The 20,742-nt window shown below is 40.4% G+C and overlaps 1 protein-coding gene across 4 annotated transcripts in view; it reads right to left on the reverse strand.

The window, feature by feature from the left end:
* Nucleotides 1-11,675, reverse strand: part of LOC110459003 — a 34,040-nt gene extending 22,365 nt beyond the window's left edge. For 2 of the 4 annotated variants that reach the window (XM_021511022.1, XM_021511020.1), the window contains exons 1-5: nucleotides 10,955-11,674; nucleotides 4,652-4,711; nucleotides 1,661-2,261; nucleotides 1,312-1,444; nucleotides 734-1,096 (exon numbers count right to left, since the gene is read on the reverse strand). In XM_021511022.1, the coding sequence (XP_021366697.1) occupies nucleotides 734-1,096; nucleotides 1,312-1,444; nucleotides 1,661-2,251 (1,087 nt within the window). In that variant the 5' untranslated portion in view covers nucleotides 2,252-2,261; nucleotides 4,652-4,711; nucleotides 10,955-11,674. Of the gene's footprint in view, nucleotides 1-733; nucleotides 1,097-1,311; nucleotides 1,445-1,660; nucleotides 2,262-4,651; nucleotides 4,712-10,954 lie in introns of all 4 variants that reach the window. The other 2 variants (XM_021511023.1, XM_021511021.1) reach the window with 2 other exon arrangements.
* Between the last annotated feature and the right edge of the window lie 9,067 nt (nucleotides 11,676-20,742).

The raw sequence follows: 20,742 nt of genomic DNA on the forward strand, positions 1-20,742 counted from the left end.
ACTTGTTCCTGTTATCGGGTGTATACGTGTTCCTGTTATCGGGTGTATACGTGTTTCTGTTATCGGGTGTATACTTGTTTCTGTTATCGGGTGTATACTTGTACCTGTTATCGGGTGTATACTTGTTTCTGTTATCGGGTGTATACTTGTTCCTGTTATCGGGTGTATACGTGTTCCTGTTATCGGGTGTATACTTGTTCCTGTTATCGGGTGTATACGTGTACCTGTTATCGGGTGTATACGTGTTTCTGTTATCGGGTGTATACGTGTTTCTGTTATCGGGTGTATACGTGTTTCTGTTATCGGGTGTAAACTTGATAATAAATAGTCAAAATGTCATGAAAAACTGGCCCTGAACTTCATCGAATTCGTTAACATTCAAACGAAGAATCTAAATCATTACATGCAATTTGAGTATTTTCATATCAATCGCTCATGGACTTCAATTAATAAAAACACTATACCACATAGGTGTTTCACTTCTACATAAAAAACATCTGTCATACAATAAAAAAAAAATGATATATATGCTTGAACACAAGAATTGTTTTAAAAGATAAGGAGAAATTAGTAATACATTTACATTTATATGTAAATAATCAAAACACTATGTCACGTTATTTATATATATGTGTCTGTTTTTATTTTCAATTGTAGAACACTATAACACTGTAATAAAAATCCTCCCTGAATTAGCTGTACACATTAATTATAATTGTATAATTGTATTTACCTGCGTCCTCTTTCATCATTAGCTCCGTGAAATGTTCGGTCACTCTCAATCGTCGGCACTTCCCGGACAAATACTGATCTAGTTGTTCATGATCTACATACGGTATCCTCAAAGCCTCACACAGTAGGTATACCGGGTTCGTCTCCTTCTCCAGAATGTCATGTATGATATCCAGACCGGACGGTGGATCCGGACTTGAGGATTCGGAAGACTTGTTGTTTCTTTGATTCAAGGTTTCGTTAGAAAGTTGAGTCTGCTGAACGTTATTTTGGGATTTACAGTCAAATTCGCACTCCATTGAACCGAAACTTTGATGATTACTGACGGCGAAAAATTTAATGCCGTTGTCATGAATAAGATTTTCTGGTAAATAAAAAAAAAGGAAGTTTGATAAATAAACATTTTTAACGTTTAAAGAGCCATTGAAATATCAGATGAGTAGTACACTGACACACATATATTATAGTTGCATAAATCTTGATAAATGTTATTATATTTCTTTTTAATAAGTTCATAATGCCATGAATATCAATCAAATGACAGAGAAAAACAGGACGTCTTATTGTGTAAATACCCACTGTGTATCCTAGCCTTGTACACGGCCTTGTGGATTTCTTCAGTTGGTATGTTTTCTCCTGAATCTAAAGCCAACATCACTTCCGATTCAGCTCTCCGCTCTAGCAGAATCAATATCTCTTTGTATTCATCTTCCTTAAAAAATACACAATCAAAAATGTCATTAGAGTTTTAATACAAACTTCTATACATACGTATCTAGCCTAGCGAGTTTGGGTCACTATTTCAAAGATACAAGGAATTTTCCCCACATAAACATCGCATGTCATAGTTTAATTACTTCTGTTTACCTGCTAGTTGTGATTTACTAGTATATCATCTTTATTTACTTGTTTATCATGACAGATGTACCTCACTGCCAGGAAGTTTCATGACGTCATGAAGGGCGTTTATCTGGCGGGCTGGCGGCAAAGTGTCATAGTCAACGTTATTCTCGCCTTCCATGGACGCTCTGTCCTCAGAGCTTGTTTTGGGCACCAGTTCGAACAGGGGATCTTCCGCACAACTTTCTTCATCGTCAATTTCATCCCCACCATGCAGATTCTCATACATATTTATGATGGTCAGCAAGAGACCCTTGACCGAGTCCCGGGTTTGTTGTGGACAGTAACAAACCCACTTTAGGAGTCGGCTCTGGGGAAAATGTCTCGTCACAGATTCATGAAATTCAGTTTCACTTGTGCCAAGTAGTATGGCTAATGAATGTACGGTACTGCATCTTTGAAAATTTTCAATGGAATCCAACACAAGAAAATCCGGACTGACTAGAGCTAGGTTGACGTCATATTTGGAAGTCTCACGCCAGGGAGCGCGTATCTCGTGCAGCTCCGTGGGTATGCTATACTGAGCCTCGCTTAGCTTCTTCTGTAGAAATGATCCCCAAGAACATCCATCCGATTCAACGTAATGTATGACAGCCTTGCCGATAACAGAGGAAGCCATGGTGCTGCTTCTGTAACAGGAAGTCAAGCCGTTTAACAGTATGAGGATCCCACATAGCAATGCATTCTTAACCAACCAATTCTAACTAACTACATTTAACTTATGAGAACCAGGGATGAGTCGTAAGTGGACGAAATGGCGAAATCGTGCAACAAAAAGCTTACTTCCTTCGTAGCACTATAGATATTTACACAGGACAGTGATATTTATATATCTGACTTTTACATAGAGACACTAACGAAGCTTAGTAACTATATAGTATCAAAGCAAAACACTAACGAAGCCTAGTAGCTATACAATATCAAAGAAAAACACTAACGAAGCCTAGTAACTATATAGTATCGTAGCAAAACACTAACGAAGCCTAGTAACTATACAGTATCGTAGCAAAACACTAACGAAGCCTTGTAACTATACAGTATCGTAGCAAAACACTAACGAAGCCAAGTCACTATATAATATCAAAGCAAAACACTAACGAAGCCTAGTAACTATATAGTATCATAACAAAACACTAACGAAGCCTAGTAACTGTATAGTATCTTAGCAAAAACTAACGAAGCCTAGTAACTATATGGTATCAAAGCAAAAACTAACGAAGCCTAGTAACTATGTTGTATCATAGCAAAACACTAACGAAGCCTAGTAACTATTTAGTATCATAGCAAAACACTAACGAAGCCTAGTTGCTATAGTAACTATATAGTATCAAAGCAACACACAAACGAAGCCTAGTACCTATAGTAACTATATAGTATAAAAGCAACACACAAACCACGCCTAGTAACTATAGAAACTATATAGTATCATTGCAAAACACTAACGAAGCCCAGTTGCTATAGTAACTATATAGTATCAAAGCAAAACACTAACGAAGCCTAGTAACTATGTAGTATCATAGCAAAACACTAACGAAGCCTAGTAACTATATAGTATCAAAGCAACACACAAACTAAGCCTAGTAACTATATAGTATCAAAGCAACAACCAAACGAAGCCTAGTAACTATAGTAACTATATAGTATCAAAGCAAAACACTAACAAAGCCTAGTAACTTTATAGTATCAAAGCAAAACACTAACGAAGCCTGGTAACTATGTAGTATCATAGCAAAACACTAACGAAGCCTAGTTGCTATAGTAACTATATAGTATCAAAGCAACACACAAACGAAGCCCAGTAACTATATAGTATCAAAGCAAAACACTAACAAAGCCTAGTAACTTTATAGTATCAAAGCAAAACACTAACGATGCCTAGTAACTATATAGTATCAAAGCAACACACAAACCACGCCTAGTAACTATAGTAACTATATAGTATCAAAGCAAAACACTAAAGCCTAGTAACTATATAGTATCAAAGCAACAACCAAACGAAGCCTAGTAACTATAGTAACTATATAGTACCAAAGCAAAACACTAACGAAGCCTAGTAACTATATAATATCAAAGCAAAACACTAACGAAGCCTAGTAACTGTGTAGTATCATAGCAAAACACTAACGAAGCCTAGTTGCTATAGTAACTATATAGTATCAAAGCAACACACAAACCACGCCTAGTAACTATAGTAACTATATAGTATCAAAGCAAAACACTAAAGCCTAGTAACTATATAGTATCAAAGCAAAACACTAACGAAGCCTAGTAACTATATAGTATCATAACAAAACACTTACGAAGCCTAGTAACTATATAGTATCGTAGCAAAACACTAACGAAACCTAGCAACTATATAGTATCAAAGCAAAACACTAACGAAGCCTAGTAACTATATAGTATCGTAGCAAAACACTAACGAAGCCTAGTAACTATATAGTATCATAGCAAAACACTAACGAAGCCTAGTAACTATACGGTATCATAACAAAACACTAACGAAGCCTAGTATCTTAGCAACAAAATACACAATGTAGGTACACTAGGCTCGACAAGCAGTCCAGTTGACTTTGATCGGGGGATAACTGGCCATTAAAATAATTCTTTCTGATCGCCGTGTTAGTGTTTCCTCATTTGTCCAGCTTTCGTTTCTCTTCTTTGAGTAAATATGTTTAGTAAAACCAAAAACCAACATGAGACAGAGTTGTGGTAATCCCTAACTATGCGGAAGTATAGATTTTGTACATAAAAACACTACTCATTTCTTAAATGATCAACACTTTAAATGTCCCTTCTTAATGGAAATATCACAGTTAGAACCAATCATATTTAATGTGATCTTTAAACACAAGTAGGTGATCTGTACTTGGATGACCCTTCCTCATGCCAAAACTTTTAATGTATCTTTCCATTATCGATGATATAAGTGGCTAATAAAGGATTTTGTAAATACAGATACTGTGGGACTTTCTATGAGTTTTAAAATATTAGTATATCTACACTCATTTCTGTCTCTCACCTTTTATCTGTGTAATTAGTAGGGAAGCTATACCCGCGGCGTCCTCCTCCGTCAGACTACCTGTAGAAATAAGACGACCTTTAAACGACACACCTGGCTGATGTCTTTAGCTTCCTCTTTGTACGGCAATACATATCTTGCCCCATTTACATATTAGTAACTTCGGTGTCTGTTACAGACATCACAGCCCACAATAAACAGGAAGACTTTTGCCATTCGTGTATCAACTAATAAAAACCTATTATGGCTTTCCTAAGTAATACGGATTATATATTTCCAGTTAAACTAGTGCCGTGTTGATACACAAAAAACGGTGGGAAAGTAGACATGAAAGTTTAAAGGAGTCACGGATGAAAAGGAACACTTCACAGACACATTTATAAAGATTATGCAATCTATCAATTGAAAGTCCCATATAATAACATTATATTGTTTATTTCAGATACTCCGCAAAAACCATGAGTACTTGAAGGTGTTTTTCTCCTAACAAGTAAATATACCTTCTTCAAAATGCATGAATTGTTTTTTCGAAATTAAAAGCGCAGTAACTGAGAGATTTTTTTTTTATTTCACGGCTTATGGTAATGAATTCGAGAAACATACCCCGTGTTACATAACTTGCGTGCTGAAAGCGTCTGAAACCTTAATGAAACAGAAGAAGGTGGAACACAATTGACAAGGCTGTTATGTTATCAAGCCCAGGTGGCATTTTCTCTTGATAAAGGTTTATATTACAAACACGCACTAGGTGTGGACAAAATCGGTATACATTACCCAAGGAAATGATTGGTTTAGTTTGGTTTGGTTTATTAATGTTTAACGTTCTATCAACAGCTATGCTTATTGAAGGACGGCCTCCCCTGTGAGCAAGATGCATATGTGTAGTATACATGTATGTGTATGTATTTTGGGAAGCTGCGATATGTTCGTGTCTGTCTCCTTGTGATAGCGCGGAACGGATGCCGACTTTATAGTGCGATCTCACTGAAACATACTGCCGAAGACACCCAGCAAGACATCCCATCCGGTCACATTATATTAACAACGGGCGAACCAGTGGTCCCACTCCTAAATTGCTGAGTGTTAAGCAGGAGTAGAAACTACCATATTTACATATCTAGACTCTGGTATGTCTCGGCCAGGGGACAGAACCCAAAGCCTTCCTCACAGGGGTGGACACTCAACTAAAGGCCAAAAGCAAGGCATTTTCAAGGAAGAAGAAAGTTGTTTAGAAAGAAGAGAAAATGTAAAATCCCAAATTAAGTCGCCTCTTACGATCATGCAATGGGGGCAGCAGGTACAATTCATACGCCCTACCTGCAGGGAGCCAATGACAGACAGAACCGCTGATATAATGTTAATTGAGGATGTTTGTCTTTTAAAGCAAATACATATCCAATACGTAAAATACTGATACATAAAACTACTGTTAAGTATGTTACTGTGTTGATGTTTAAAAAAATATAAATGACGATGAATGTGATTAATATGCACGTGATGTTATATCATCGTCACGTGATCGAACATCTCTAAACATCTTTGTGGAGTAAAATATGTATGTTTTTGTTGTCTCCAAGGAAAACCAATTTAATTAAAATCAGATCTCTCGTTACACTACGTAACGTAGTGTAATGAGATATCTGGTTTTAATTAGATTGCAAGGATAACATGTATTGGATGATGGAACCAGTCGGAAGAAATGTTTGACCATCAGAAAGATCTTGTTAAGTAGTGATGTAAGACAAGATGGGAAAAAACAAAAAACGAGACTTTGATTAGAACTCAAAATCGATGAAACTAGGACAAAATATGAGCAGAAGAAAGATTTACCCATATAGCATTAACAAACCGGTAGAAGGAGAATACGATCAGCCATCAGATAGGATACGCGTGTTATTCTTCATTGACGACACCCTTCATAAGTATATTAAATCCTGGTATAATTGTGAGAAAGTAATATTAGACTGTAGACATAAGTAGAATAGAAATGGTCCGTTCCAGGTGGTCAATTCAAAAAAGTGAATCCGAAAATGAATGTGGTTAAAATGCCACCCAAAACTAAGATATTACTAAACCAAAGAAGAGAACGTAATCAACTCTGTATACCTACAGGCCATTGTCTTGGTCATCCCATCTTATTTTATCAATTTCAAAATTACAATGCAAAAAAAAAGCGTTCAATCCCAATTGTTGAGGAGAGTGTTAATGATGTCTGTTTTAATTATCATACAAATCTGTGAAGGGTCCCGTGTTTAATCTTCAACTCAATAGTATCGTCAATCTGCCCTCCGGCGCGGCATATTAAAGAGGTAACATATTTTTGCTGGAACTGGGTCAAATCTGCATATCTTTTCATTGGTCACCGGCTTTCTATTGTAAGATTTATAGGAACTCGCCTTTAAAAAATGTACGTGTTTTCGTAGAATTTTCTTTTGAATAATGAAGAAAATAATTGCATGTTGAACAAATACACTGCTTCTGTAGACCTACATAGTCACTGACAGGAAGACGAACGAGAATGTAAATCAATTGGCTGATTCTATTTCCAACATACTTTAAGGAAATAAATCTTACTTTGAATGGTCTTTTTATATGAAAAATAAATGTACTTCCCTTCCTTGAAAAGGGTTATGCAATTTCAAAGGAATCATATCCCATTAATAATATAATCTTAAATAAATAAATGTACAGCATTTGATATAGCTCCCTGTCTAGCTAACATAAGCCACTCTAAAGCGCTTTACAGTACATAGATATACAATTTTATACAGTCAATACAATTAGCATATATATGAATCAATACAATATTGAGGAATTCGCAGGACTTGCCTTATCAGGCGCTAACTACCAGTCCTATACCACCTGGCTAATATCTCCCTATGTGTGTATGCCTGTGTGTGTGCTGGATATGTATTGTATCTTGTCATATCTTGGATCATTGTAGGCGTTTGAATATTCCATTAAAACAGTACGTAATGTTTGGTATGGGATGTTTGTGTGCCTTAAGAATGAAAATGAACTCCGTGTAAACACACAGAATCATAAAGAAGATATAGATAATCTTCTAGTTTCAAACCCGTGACGTGTCTTCCTCTAGCTGTATATAAAGGCCCGTGACGTGTCTTCCCCTATGTGTATATAAAGGCCCATGACGTGTCTTCCTCTATCTATATATAAAGGCCTGTGAGGTGTCTTCCTCTGTCTTTATATAAAGGCCTGTGACGTGTCTTCCTCTATCTATATATAAAGGCCCGTGAGGTGTCTTCCTCTATCTGTATATAAAGGCCCGTGACGTGTCTTCCTCTATCTATATATAAAGGCCCGTGAGGTGTCTTCCTCTATCTGTATATAAAGGCCCGTGACGTGTCTTCCTCTATCTATATATAAAGGCCTGTGAGGTGTCTTCCTCTGTCTTTATATAAAGGCCCGTGACGTGTCTTCCTCTATCTATATAAAAAGACCCGTGAGGTGTCTTCCTCTAGCTGTATACAAAGGCCCGTGATGTGTCTTCCTCTGGCTGTATATAAAGGCCCGTGACGTGTCTTCCTCTAGCTGTATATAAAGGCCCGTGAGGTGTATTCCTCTAGCTGTATACAAAGGCCCGTGAGGTGTCTTCCTCTAGCTGTATATAAAGGCCCGTGAGGGGTATTCCTCTAGCTGTATACAAAGGCCCGTTATGTGTCTTCCTCTGGCTGTATATAAAGGCCCGTGACGTTTCTTCCTCTAGCTGTATATAAAGGCCCGTGACGTGTCTTCCCCTAGCTGTATATAAAGGCCCGTGAGGTGTCTTCCTCTAGCTATATATAAAGACCTGTGACGACACAAGTCATACGGCCGTACAGGGGTACGACTGAGGGGATATTCGGTACGACACAGGTCATACGGCCATACATGGGTACGACTGAGTGGATATTCGGTACGACACAGGTCATACGGCCGTACAGGGGTACGACTGGGGGGATATTCGTGTCTTCCTCTAGCTATATATAAAGGCCCGTGACGTGTCTTCCTCTAGCTGTATATAAAGGCCCATGACGTGTCTTCCTCTAGCTATATATAAAGGCCTGTGACGACACAAGTCATACGGCCGTACAGGGGTACGACTGAGTGGATATTCGGTACGACACAGGTCATACGGCCGTACATGGGTACGACTGAGTGGATATTCGGTACGACACAGGTCATACGGCCGTACAGGGGTATGAATGGGGGGATATTCGGTACGACACAGGTCATACGGCCGTACAGGGGTACATGTACGAATGGGGGGTTATTCGGTACGACACAAGTCATACGGTCGTACAGGGGTACGACTGAGTGGATATTCGTTACGACACAGGTCATACGGCCGTACAGGGGTCCGACTGAATGGATATTCGGTACGACACAAGTCATACGGCCGTAAAGGGGTACGACTGAGTGGATATACGATACAGGACATACGCACGTACAGGGGTACGACTGAGTGGATATCCGGTACGACACAGGTTATACGGCCGTACAGGGGTACGACTGGGGGGATATTCGGTACGACACAAGTCATACGGCCGTACAGGGGTACGAATGGGGGGATATTCGGTACGACACAAGTCATACGGCCGTACATGGGTACGAATGGGGGGTATTCGGTACGACACAGGGCATACGGCCGTACAGGGGTACGACTTTGGGGATACTCGGTACGACACAGGTCATACGGCCGTACAGGGGGACGACTTTGGGGATATTCGGTACGACACAGGTCCTACGGCCGTACAGGGGTACGACTGAGTGGATATCCGGTACGACACAAGTCATGCGGCCGTACAGGGGTACGACTGAGTGGATATTTGGTACGACACAAGTCATACGGCCGTACAGAGGTATGAATTGGGAGATATTCGGTACGACACAGGTTATACGGCCGTACAGGGGTACGACTGGGGGGATATTCGGTACGACACAGGTCATACGGCCGTACAGGGGTACATGTACGAATGGGGGGATATTCGGTACGACACAAGTCATACGGTCGTACAGGGGTACGACTGAGTGGATATTCGGTACGACACAGGTCATACGGCCGTACAGGGGTACGAATGGGGGGATATTCGGTACGACACAAGTCATACGGTCGTACAGGGGTACGACTGAGTGGATATTCGGTACGACACAGGTCATACGGCCGTACAGGGGTACGAATGGGGGGATATTCGGTACGACACAAGTCATACGGTCGTACAGGGGTACGACTGAGTGGATATTCGGTACGACACAGGTCATACGGCCGTACAGGGGTACGAATGGGGGGATATTCGGTACGACACAAGTCATACGGTCGTACAGGGGTACGACTGAGTGGATATTCGGTACGACACAGGTCATACGGCCGTACAGGGGTACGAATGGGGGGATATTCGGTACGACACAGGTCATACGGCCGTACAGAGGTACGAATGGGGGGATATTTGGTACGACACATGTCACACGGCCGTACAGGGGTACGAATGTGGGGATATTCGGTACGACACAAGTCATACGGCCGTACATGGGTACGAATGGGGGGTATTCGGTACGACACAGGTCATACGGTCGTACAGGGGTACGACTGGGCGGATATTCGGTATGACACAAGTCATACGGCCGTACATGGGTACGAATGGGTGGTATTCGGTACGACACAAGTCATACGGTCGTCCAGGGGTACGACTGAGTGGATATCCGGTACGACACAGGTTATACGGCCGTACAGGGGTACGACTTTAGGGATATTCGGTACGACACAGGTCACACGGCCGTACAGGGGTACGAATGGGGGGATATTTGGTACGACACATGTCACACGGCCGTACAGGGGTACGACTGGGGGGTTATTCGGTACGACACAGGTCATACGGCTGTACAGGGGTACGAATGTGTGGATATTCGGTACGACACAAGTCATACGGCCTTACAGGGGTACGAATGGGGGGGTATTCGGTACGACACAGGGTATACGGCCGTACAGGGGTACGACTGGGGGGATATTCGGTACGACACAAGTCATACGGCCGTACAGGGGTACGAATGGGGGGATATTTGGTACGACACAGGTCATACGGCCGTACAGGGGTACGACTGGGGGGATATTCGATATGACACAGGTCATACGGCTGTACAGTGGTACGACTGGGAGGATATGCTGTACGACACAAATCATACAGCCGTACAGGGGTACAGCACGCGGATCGCACATCAAGCAATATTTAGTGTTACTAAGCCTTATACACTAAACCATGGGGTCGTCAATGTTAGATGATACCCGAGAAATGTAAACACACTTACCTGATACAGCTCTCACGTGTACGTTAGGGACAGCGTAACTCTCCACACGTCTTCACATCAACATAGCGTACGTGATGGTTGCTGACCGTGGGACTTAATTGATGTATAGGTGTATACGGTAAATCAGGCTCAGAGCCACTTCCTTTTCTGGTTTTATCAAAAATCCCATTATGTAAATTCTATAAATAAGTTACAAACAGGGTAAGGTAGGGGAATTTCCCTTTTCTTCCTGCTTCCGTACTGTTTATTACAGGTAAACTGTTCTAAAAATCCCAGCTATTTGATACCGTGGGTCAACTTAGCCATCTCCAGAATGACAAACTAAACGTGTGTTAAATGTTACTGGTGTGTAACGATGATTGAGGTTATCTAATCATACCTCTACCACGTTTACTGTATACCAACGATGCAATGTGATAGACATTAAATAGGTTACACTGTACATAACACATAACTATGTACTACACTGTATAACATCTGTGTAATGCGAACCTTCGTCGGTTCAGGTAACTTTCCCATTGCATGTCGTAAAAGGTGACTAATGTGTCATCAACGTGGGGTTTTCACCCTGTTTCTTCTGCATAAACACGAAGGTATCTGCTGCCCCTATTGTAACAACTCCAATATTTTTTTTCTCTCTTTTCTTTTTTACTTAACTACTATTTCTTTTCGGCGGTGTCTGGCCGTAGCTTCCGTTTCCATGTGATCCTGGATGTTCCGAAAACGGACCCCCACCCCCTCACACACACACAAAAACAAAACAACTATGTACATGTATGTATCAAAAGTTTTACATATTACACAATCTCAAGACCGACAGGACCGTTTGGCAAGCTATGACTCACATAGCTTGACAAAGAGGCCTCCCCACTCCACTCAGAGTCGCAGGCTTTTGTGAACTTTACAAAGCAAGAAAATATTTACCAGTTATAATTTTGAATATGGAATTTGATAGCGGTCACATATGATAATGTAATCTAAACAACTGTGGCCTTCATTGGCGTCAAAATAAGTACAATTTACAACAGAGTCCACACGTTTCCAGGAGTAGCTTCCCCTTGGGCATTCCGGTTTAAATCTGGTATACGTCGTCAGTGAGGTGACTTGACAAAGTCTGTTAAAGTTCCAATCCTAACATTAAAATCACATGAGAACATACTATTCCCATTGCTTGAGCTAATGGCCAAACCAAGATTGTGTGATGTACATATTCGGGTTTGATGTAGCGCGAGTTTTCCTATAGCCCTGACACTAGTCTTAGACATTTTGACAGATACATGTCTAAGTCTGGTGTCAGCGCCAGAAGAAACTCGGGCTAGGTTAGATTATGAAAATATCATTGCCAGGTATCAATCAAATTCTTAGCCAAATGTATGTGTATCTAAATTAAACCTAAGTCCGTAATGTCTTTTATAGACAAGTTACATTTGTAAATGCCTTTGTGTAGGCGCTGGCTACAATAAAGACCCCCTTTTGATCTTCTCATTTTCTTTATAAACTTAATGTCAGACATGTAAAAGTATTTATAATTTAGTAGGTCCATAGGTGAGTCTGTTCTAGTAGGTCTATATGTAAGTCTGGTCTAGTAGGTCTATAGGTGAGTCTGGTCTAGTATGGTCTATATGTAAGTCTGGTCTAGTAGGCGTATATGTGAGTCTGGTCTAGTAGGTCTAAGTGTAAGTCTGGTCTAGTAAGTATATAGGTAAGTCTGGTCTAGTAGGTCCATATATAAGTCTGGTCTAGTAGGTATATAGGTAAGTCTGGTCTAATAGGTCTATAGGTAAGTCTTGTCTGGTAGGTATATAGGTAAGTCTGGTCTAGTAGGTCTATAAGTGAGTCTGGTCTAGTAGATCTATATGACAGTCTGGTCTATTAGGTCTATAGGTAAGTCAGGTCTAGTAGGTATATATGTGACTCAGGTCTAGTAGGTATATAGGTGAGTCTGGTCTAGTAGGTCTATGGGTGAGTCTGGTCTAGTAGGTCTATATGTAAGTCTGGTCTAGTAGGTCTATAGGTAAGTCTGGTCTAGAAGGTCTATAGGTAAGTCTGATCTAGTTGGTCTATAGGTGAGTCTCGTCTAGTAGGTATATAGGTTAGTCTGGTCTAGTAAGTCCATATGTGAGTCTGGTCTAGTAGGTATATAGGTAAGTCTGGTCTAGTAGGTCCATATGTGAGTCTTGTCTAGTAGGTCTATATGTGAGTCTGGTCTAGTAGGTCTATAGGTGAGTCTGATCTAGTAGGTGTATAGGTAAGTCTGGTCTTGTAAAATGTAGGTATATAGGTAAGTCTGACCTAGTAGATCCATATGTGAGTCTGGTCTAGTAGGTATATAGGTAAGTCTGGTCTTGTAGGTCTATAGGTAAGTCAGGTCTAGTAGGTATATAGGTAAGTCTGGTCTAGTAAAATGTAGGTATTTAGGTTTGTCTGATCGAGTAGATGCATATGTGAGTCTGGTCTAGTAAGTGTATAGGTAAGTCTGGTCTAGTATGTATATAGGTAAGTCTGGTTTTGCAGGTCTATATGTGAGTCTGGTCTATTGTGTCTATAGGTAAATCTGATCTAGTAGGTCTATAGGTAAGTCTGATTTAGTAGGTCTATAGGTAAGTATGGTCTAGTAGGTGTATAGGTAAGTCTGGTCAAGTAAAATGTAGGTATATAGGTTAGTCTGACCTAGTAGATCCAAATGTGAGTCTGGTCTAGTAGGTATATATGTAAGTCTGGTCTAGTTGGTCTATAGGTAAGTATGGTCTAGTAGGTGTATAGGTAAGTCTGGTCTAGTAGGTACATGTATATACTGTAGGTAATTCTGGTCTAGTAAAATGAAGGTTTATAGGTAAGTCTGACCTAGTAGATCCATATGTGAGTCTGGTCTAGTAGGTCTATAAGTGAGTCTGGTCTAGTAGATCTATATGACAATCTTGTCTATTAGGTCTATAGGTAAGTCAGGTCTAGTAGGTATATAGGTGAGTCAGATCTAGTAGGTATATTGGTGAGTCTGGTCTAGTAGGTATATTGGTGAGTCTGGTCTAGTAGGTATATGGGTGAGTCTGGTCTAGTAGGTCTATAGGTAAGTCTGGTCTAGTAAGTTCATATGTGAGTCTGGTCTAGTAGGTCTATAGGTAAGTCTTGTCTAGTAGGTATATAGGTAAGTCTGGTCTAGTAGGTCTATAAGTGAGTCTGGTCTAGTAGATCTATATGACAATCTTGTCTAGTAGGTCTATAGGTAAGTCAGGTCTAGTAGGTATATAGGTGAGTCAGATCTAGTAGGTATATTGGTGAGTCTGGTCTAGTAAGTTCATATGTGAGTCTGGTCTAGTAGGTCTATAGTTTAGACTGGTCCAGTAGGTCTATAGGTAATTCTAGTCTTGTAGGTGTATAGGTAAGTCTGGTCAAGTAAAATGTAGGTATATAGGTAAGTCTGACCTAGTAGATCCATATATGAGTCTGGTCTAGTAGGTATATAGGTAAGTCTGGTCTAGTAGGTCAATAGATGAGTCTGGTCTAGTAGGTATATATGTAAGTCCGGTCTAGTTGGTCTATAGGTAAGTCTGGTCTAGTTGGTGTAGAGGTAAGTCTGGTCTAGTAAAATGTAGGTATATAGGTAAGTCTGACCTAGTAGATCCATATGTGAGTCTGGTCTAGTAAGTATATAGGTAAGTCTGGTCTCGTAGGTATATATGTAAGTCCGGTCTAGTTAGTCTATAGGTAAGTCTGGTCTTGTAGGTCTATAGGTAAGTCTGATTTAGTAGGTCTTTAGGTAAGTCAGGTCTAGTAGGTATATAGGTAAGTCTGGTCTAGTGAAATGTAGGTATATAGGTAAGTCTGGTCTAGTAAAATGTAGGTATATAGGTAAGTCTGACCTAGTAGATCCATATATGAGTCTGGTCTAGTAGGTATATAGGTAAGTCTGGTCTAGTAGGTCTATAGGTAAGTCTGGTCTAGTAGGTTTATAGGTAAGTCAGGTCTAGTAGGTACATGTATATAGGTAAGTCTGGTCTAGTAAAATGTAGGTATATAGGTAAGTCTGATCTAGTAGATCCATATGTGAGTCTGGTCTAGTAAGTGTATAGGTAAGTCTGGTCTAGTAGGTCTATAGGTAAGTCTGGTCTAGTAGGTTTATAGGTAAGTCAGGTCTAGTAGGTACATGTATATAGGTCAGTCTGGTCTAGTAAAATGTAGGTATATAGGTAAGTCTGATCTAGTAGATCCATATGTGAGTCTGGTCTAGTAGGTATATAGGTAAGTCTGGTCTAGTAGGTCTGTAGGTAAGTCTGGTCTTGTAGGTCTATAGGTGAGTCTGGTCTAGACGAAGTTTCTGCAATACCACGTTTATCAAATTTATTCATAATCACTTCGAGTCTATTTACATAGAATCTTATGGGTCTTACGACCTCACGTACTTAACGTCCTGGTAGGTTAACACATATACTACTATATCATTAGTATTCTGTTAAGATAAGAAAATATTCCTCTTTATTTCACTTATTTCCTATTTTTTTTTAGAATATTAACTCAATAGGGAAGGCCAGAGTTGAGGTGTGCTGGACTTCCCCTTAAACAACCAACTTCAGTCAAATCAGGCATTCTTTCATCTTTCATTCACATTAATCTATTGACATTTGATTTTTTTTTAACTTACTCATGGCATACGAAGTAATGACATTGAATAGAAGTTTTCTTTTCACAATGTATGACGTGTTCACTAGTAGTAATTATCTCATAAAACGGTCTGAAATAAACATTCGACATCGTACATGGCACCCAACAACAAAAACAAAATTCAGGTAAGCACACACATAGAGAGATGTATACAAACAGCTGAGGGAATTAAACGACAAAACAAACGGTAGGATTTGAGAGTCATCCTATATTACTCCATAATATCTATTTAACGATTTTTCCCCAAACAACCAGAACACAATCCAGAGTTTCCGTCTCGAGTGACCGGTTAGTTGGATTGTTTGTTAAAATAATTCGTCCTGTTAATATTGCGAAGTCATGTTTTAACTATTCAGTCGTTTCCTTTTCATCACGAATGGATCCGTCATTATCGACCAATTTACACGGAATCGAGTGTTTCCTCTCATTGACTATAATATTATCCTAGTTAAGGTCTGATCGCACGACAATAAGCTATTCTCACATGTAACTTTTGGCTAACTCCTGTTTTGTCTAAGGGTTATATTGGGACACTGAGAGTAATGACTTATCGTTATGTTCTAAGGGAGATGACTCATATATAATTTTTGTGATCCCGAAAAGTTTATTGAACAAATTATGAGTAAACAGTACAATAGTTAATATAACATGATATTTATATAATGTACTCGTGTGTACAATCGTTAATATAACACGATGCATTTATATAATGTACTCGTATGTACGGTAGTTAATATAACATGATATTTATATAATGTACTCGTCATCATCATCATCACACTTTATTTCCTCCAAAAAGGAGATATTTGAGTACAAGAAAAAAAAGCAAAAATTACAAAAAGGACAGAAAATGCCGCGGTAGGGCGCAGCTAAAGAACTGTGTCCTCGCGAATGCGAGTAAAAGTCTTAGTCATGGTTTCTTAAATCATTCCATTCACTTGAGTTCGCGAAGCGCGCACGACAAAGTATGCTGCATGCATCAGAAACAGTTTTTGAGTTGTATCATCCTGAAATTGGGGACCTGTTTTTGCACCTAATAAATTGTGAACAAAGGTAGCAGTGTCATGTTGATCAATGTAATTGAACACATTCAATCCAAACTTATGCAGGATCATCTGAAGAAAATGAGCCCGGAGTTCGCTGGTGTACTCACAGGTACAGCAATAGTGAGATATGACGTCACAGAAATGCTGGGAACACTTGGAGCAAACGTTCTGGTCAGGTGGCGAAGGCTTTGCCAATAATCTGCACAATGAATAAATTTCTTCTATGTCTCTGTTAGATTTTGCTGCGCGCAACATAATGTACGGGTTGTAGGAGGAGTGACAGTTCCTAAATATATCAAAATCACGGTTGTTTCTTAGTCGATCTTTTAGGGTCAGGTTTTCTGTAGCCATTATGGAATTTCTCACTATTCCCTTCCACTGAAGCTTAGAGGGGAACGTGTAGTTACGAAGGTGTGCAACCAAGTAAGACGACAGGTTATATTTGTAGATTATCTGCACAATATCCGGAACAAACCCTCTTTCACGAACACTTCCAACATTTTCCGTTTGCAAATGAAGGAATGAATATAGTCTTCTTGTGAAGATCTGCTTAGTTAAGAGAGACTGCTCCATCAGAACAAGCTTTCCCAGAAATATTAGCTTCCTCTTATCAATAGCTGCAGAAATTCTAATCAAACCAAGTATAGGCTCAACAATATCTGACCTGGCACGACGATCAGCTCCAAGAATGACCTTAGCAGCGTAATGTTGAAAGCGACTAAGTTTCGCGAGGTCGGTATTACCGAGTTGAACCCAGTGCTCACATCCATATAGAATTGAAGGTAGTATCACTTTCTTATAAAGACTGATTTTTACTAAAGGATTGATATCACATGCTGAGGGACAAAGCCCTATGATAGAATGTAGCGTCTTTCTCCCTTTGTCACACGCAGCCTGGATGCGTTCGGCGTTAGACATTTGTGAGCTTACAATAGTTCCTAGATGAACTTGAGAGGAGGTGGTCTCAATAGTGACAGGTCCAAGCATCCAACTAGCATCAGGCTGTCTTGGGATGTAATTTCCAATAACAACAGTTTTACACTTTGAGTGATTAAATACGAATTTCCACTCACGACTGTATTCATAGCAAATGTTCAGAAGCTTTTGAAGTGAAAGCGGGGAAGTTGTGATCAAGGATATGTCGTCGGCTAACGTCGGATTTCCAGTTAATAAGCATTGGACTTTAGCACCAAGCTTACTATTCTCTAACTTGCAAAGAAGGGAATCGATGAATGTTTGGTATAGAAATGTCGACAGTACTCCTCCTTGTCGAACCCCTGACTCAACAGGAAACCAAGGTGACGTCGTTCCCTGCCACGTCACAGCGCTCACCATATCGGTGTAAGACTCGCGAATACACTGGAAGAGTTGTCCATTGACTCCAAGATCTTTTACTTTTGCCATTAGCCCTCCGTGCCAAACAGTGTCGAAGGCCTTTTTAATATCGAGAAAGGCTAAATAAACGGTGCTGTTTAACTCAAGGTTATGGTAAATCGTCTCCTGGAGAGAGAAAGACGCCGTCGTACATCCTAAAGATTTGCGGAAACCGTTCTGTTGTGGATTCGGGAAGGGAAGGACTGAAGTCGCCAGGGAGGCCTGTATCCGATTGCTGATGACCTTTTCAAATAATTTGTAGGAACAACATAACAGGGAAATTGGTCGATAATTAGCGGGATCACACCGAGACTTGTTACCACCTTTGTGAATAGGAAGAATTAAACCTCTTTTCCATATACCAGGTACGTGAGCAAGTTCGATACATTTGGTGTACAGCTTTTGTAAACATAGTATCAGGGCTCGTCCTCCATAACGTAGATGTTCATTGCGAACACCATCGGTTCCGGGTGCTTTATTTAACTTAAGTTTTCTTAGGGCACATTCAATTTCATTAAACACGATTTTTCGATTTAGTTCATCCGTATCCAAAACAGACATGGGGTCAGTTGTAATTTCACAATTTATCAAGTCCGATGCATCAGTGTCACATTTAAAAACGTTCCGAAAATAGTTTTTGAATGCTTCCGCAATATCTTCAGGTGACCTAAGTAACTCGCCCTGAACTTTTATGGTTGAAGATCTAGTGTAGGACGTTCCTTTTAATTTCTTCAAAGCCTGCCAGAATGTTGCATTATCACAATCCGCTGCGTCGTTCAAGTTCTGATATAGGGATTGCTGATGTTCCTCATATGCTCTACTTTGAATCGTTTTGAAGTGACGTTTAGCGCTTTTATATTGGCGATAGGTTGGATATTGAGAGCCTCGTGGTTTACCGTCAGCTATCCATTCCTTTCGTCGATCACGTGCATACTTGTGCGCTTCTCTCACCGCTTTCGTCCACCATGGTTTTAACCGCGAGTCATATGTTGAACTAGGAATACACGAATGTGCACAGCTGAGAAGCGTATCTGTAATGATTGTATTAAAGGTGTCAATGTCCGACTGTGCATTAATATCAAAATCAAGATAATCCCATAGGATACTGTCAACTGCCAGTTGAAATTGTATCAAATGATTAACTGTACATTTCCTCCAGTTAGGCTGCGAGGGTGATATGTGATACGGAGTATGGAAAATTTCAGGTGACCGGATACTACACTCCAAAGCCGCGTGATCGGATGCTATATCTGTATCGGCAGACACGAAAACTCTACACGATTGGATACAGTCAATCATTGTGTCACTTATCAAAACATAGTCGATGGTAGTTTCAAGGGGAGAAAATGTGTAAGGTAGACCTGTACACAGATCCGATTTGTTGACAGGGATCAGGTTATTGGAAGAAATAAACCTATGGACAAGCGTTTGTTTTCGCCGTGCTGAGTATGAGATGGGAACCGTATCATACTGTGCGTTGAGATCACCAACTACAGTTATGTCACCCAAATCTGCGTGGAACCGAACAATATCTCCAAGAGCTTCAATAACTTCTGTAAAATCAGCTATATTGGAGTCACTAGGCAAGTACACTCCAAACAGGAATAGAGGCTTTGAGTTGACACGATGGATGCACATTCCAATAATACGATTTGATTGCACAATTTGTATACCTTCAAATGAGTAGCGAAGCTCTTTCCGGACTAAAAATATGAGCCCACCATTACCACAACACACTGAGTTATACTCCGTGTCCGTAAGCATAGGATATGTATCGTAGCGTTCATGGATACTATCAGGAAACTCTGCACATTTTACGGGGAGACGGAGTTCGCAAAGAAAGGCTACATCATACGCATGCGTTGATAATAATCTGTTAACACAGAGGGATGAAGAGATTATCCCTCGGACATTCCAAGTAAGAATTGACAGAGTCATAAGAAACCTAGAGGCTAACACTGACGAAGGAGTTTTAGTACGACCTGTCATAAATATCTCCAAATGAACTAACTGGTTGAGGCCCGACTTTATCACGCCATAATTTGTTACGTAGCCATCTTCTACACCTAATCTTCCTCGGCCAGAAACCTTCGCTTTCTAGGATATGTGCTTGGCGGCGTGGTACGATAATCTTCGCAGACAGAAGACCATTTCTAGCGTTGAACATGGTGAGTTTTGTCACAGACACTCCAGCCGCAGACAAGAAATTCACAATACCGGTTTCAGTCGAAGTTTCACCAATATTGCCAATATAATATTGGGCAACTTTAGATCTGTTTGCTCCAACAAAAATATCAGGTGAGCACGGATCGTTAGTAACTGGCAGAGTTGCGTTAGACTCCCGCGACCCGATTCTAACAGGGATTTTACGCGCTGCCGCAGCGTAGTTTAATGATGTAGAGGCCTGTTCCAGCTGCATGGAGCCGTTGGCTGAGACATCACCCTCAAATGGATGCTTTAAACTGACAGTTTGGGACTGTAAAGTTACATGAGAAGGCGATTTGTGTGAAGAAATTGTGCGATCACTCGTCATACAGCTATTCGGAAGAGCAACGATATGGTCTGGAGGTTGCTCAAGATGTTCATCGCGCTCATGGGCTGCCGTAGGAGAGGACTCTATTGAACATATTTGACCTCGATATACACCTTCGCTCGTGTCGGCTTGGCTATTGTTGGGTACGCGTGACCCACTCGTAGGGATGTTTACCT

This window comes from Mizuhopecten yessoensis, unplaced genomic scaffold (assembly GCF_002113885.1).
Source record: "Mizuhopecten yessoensis strain PY_sf001 unplaced genomic scaffold, ASM211388v2 scaffold9899, whole genome shotgun sequence".
NCBI classification, from domain to species: domain Eukaryota; kingdom Metazoa; phylum Mollusca; class Bivalvia; order Pectinida; family Pectinidae; genus Mizuhopecten; species Mizuhopecten yessoensis.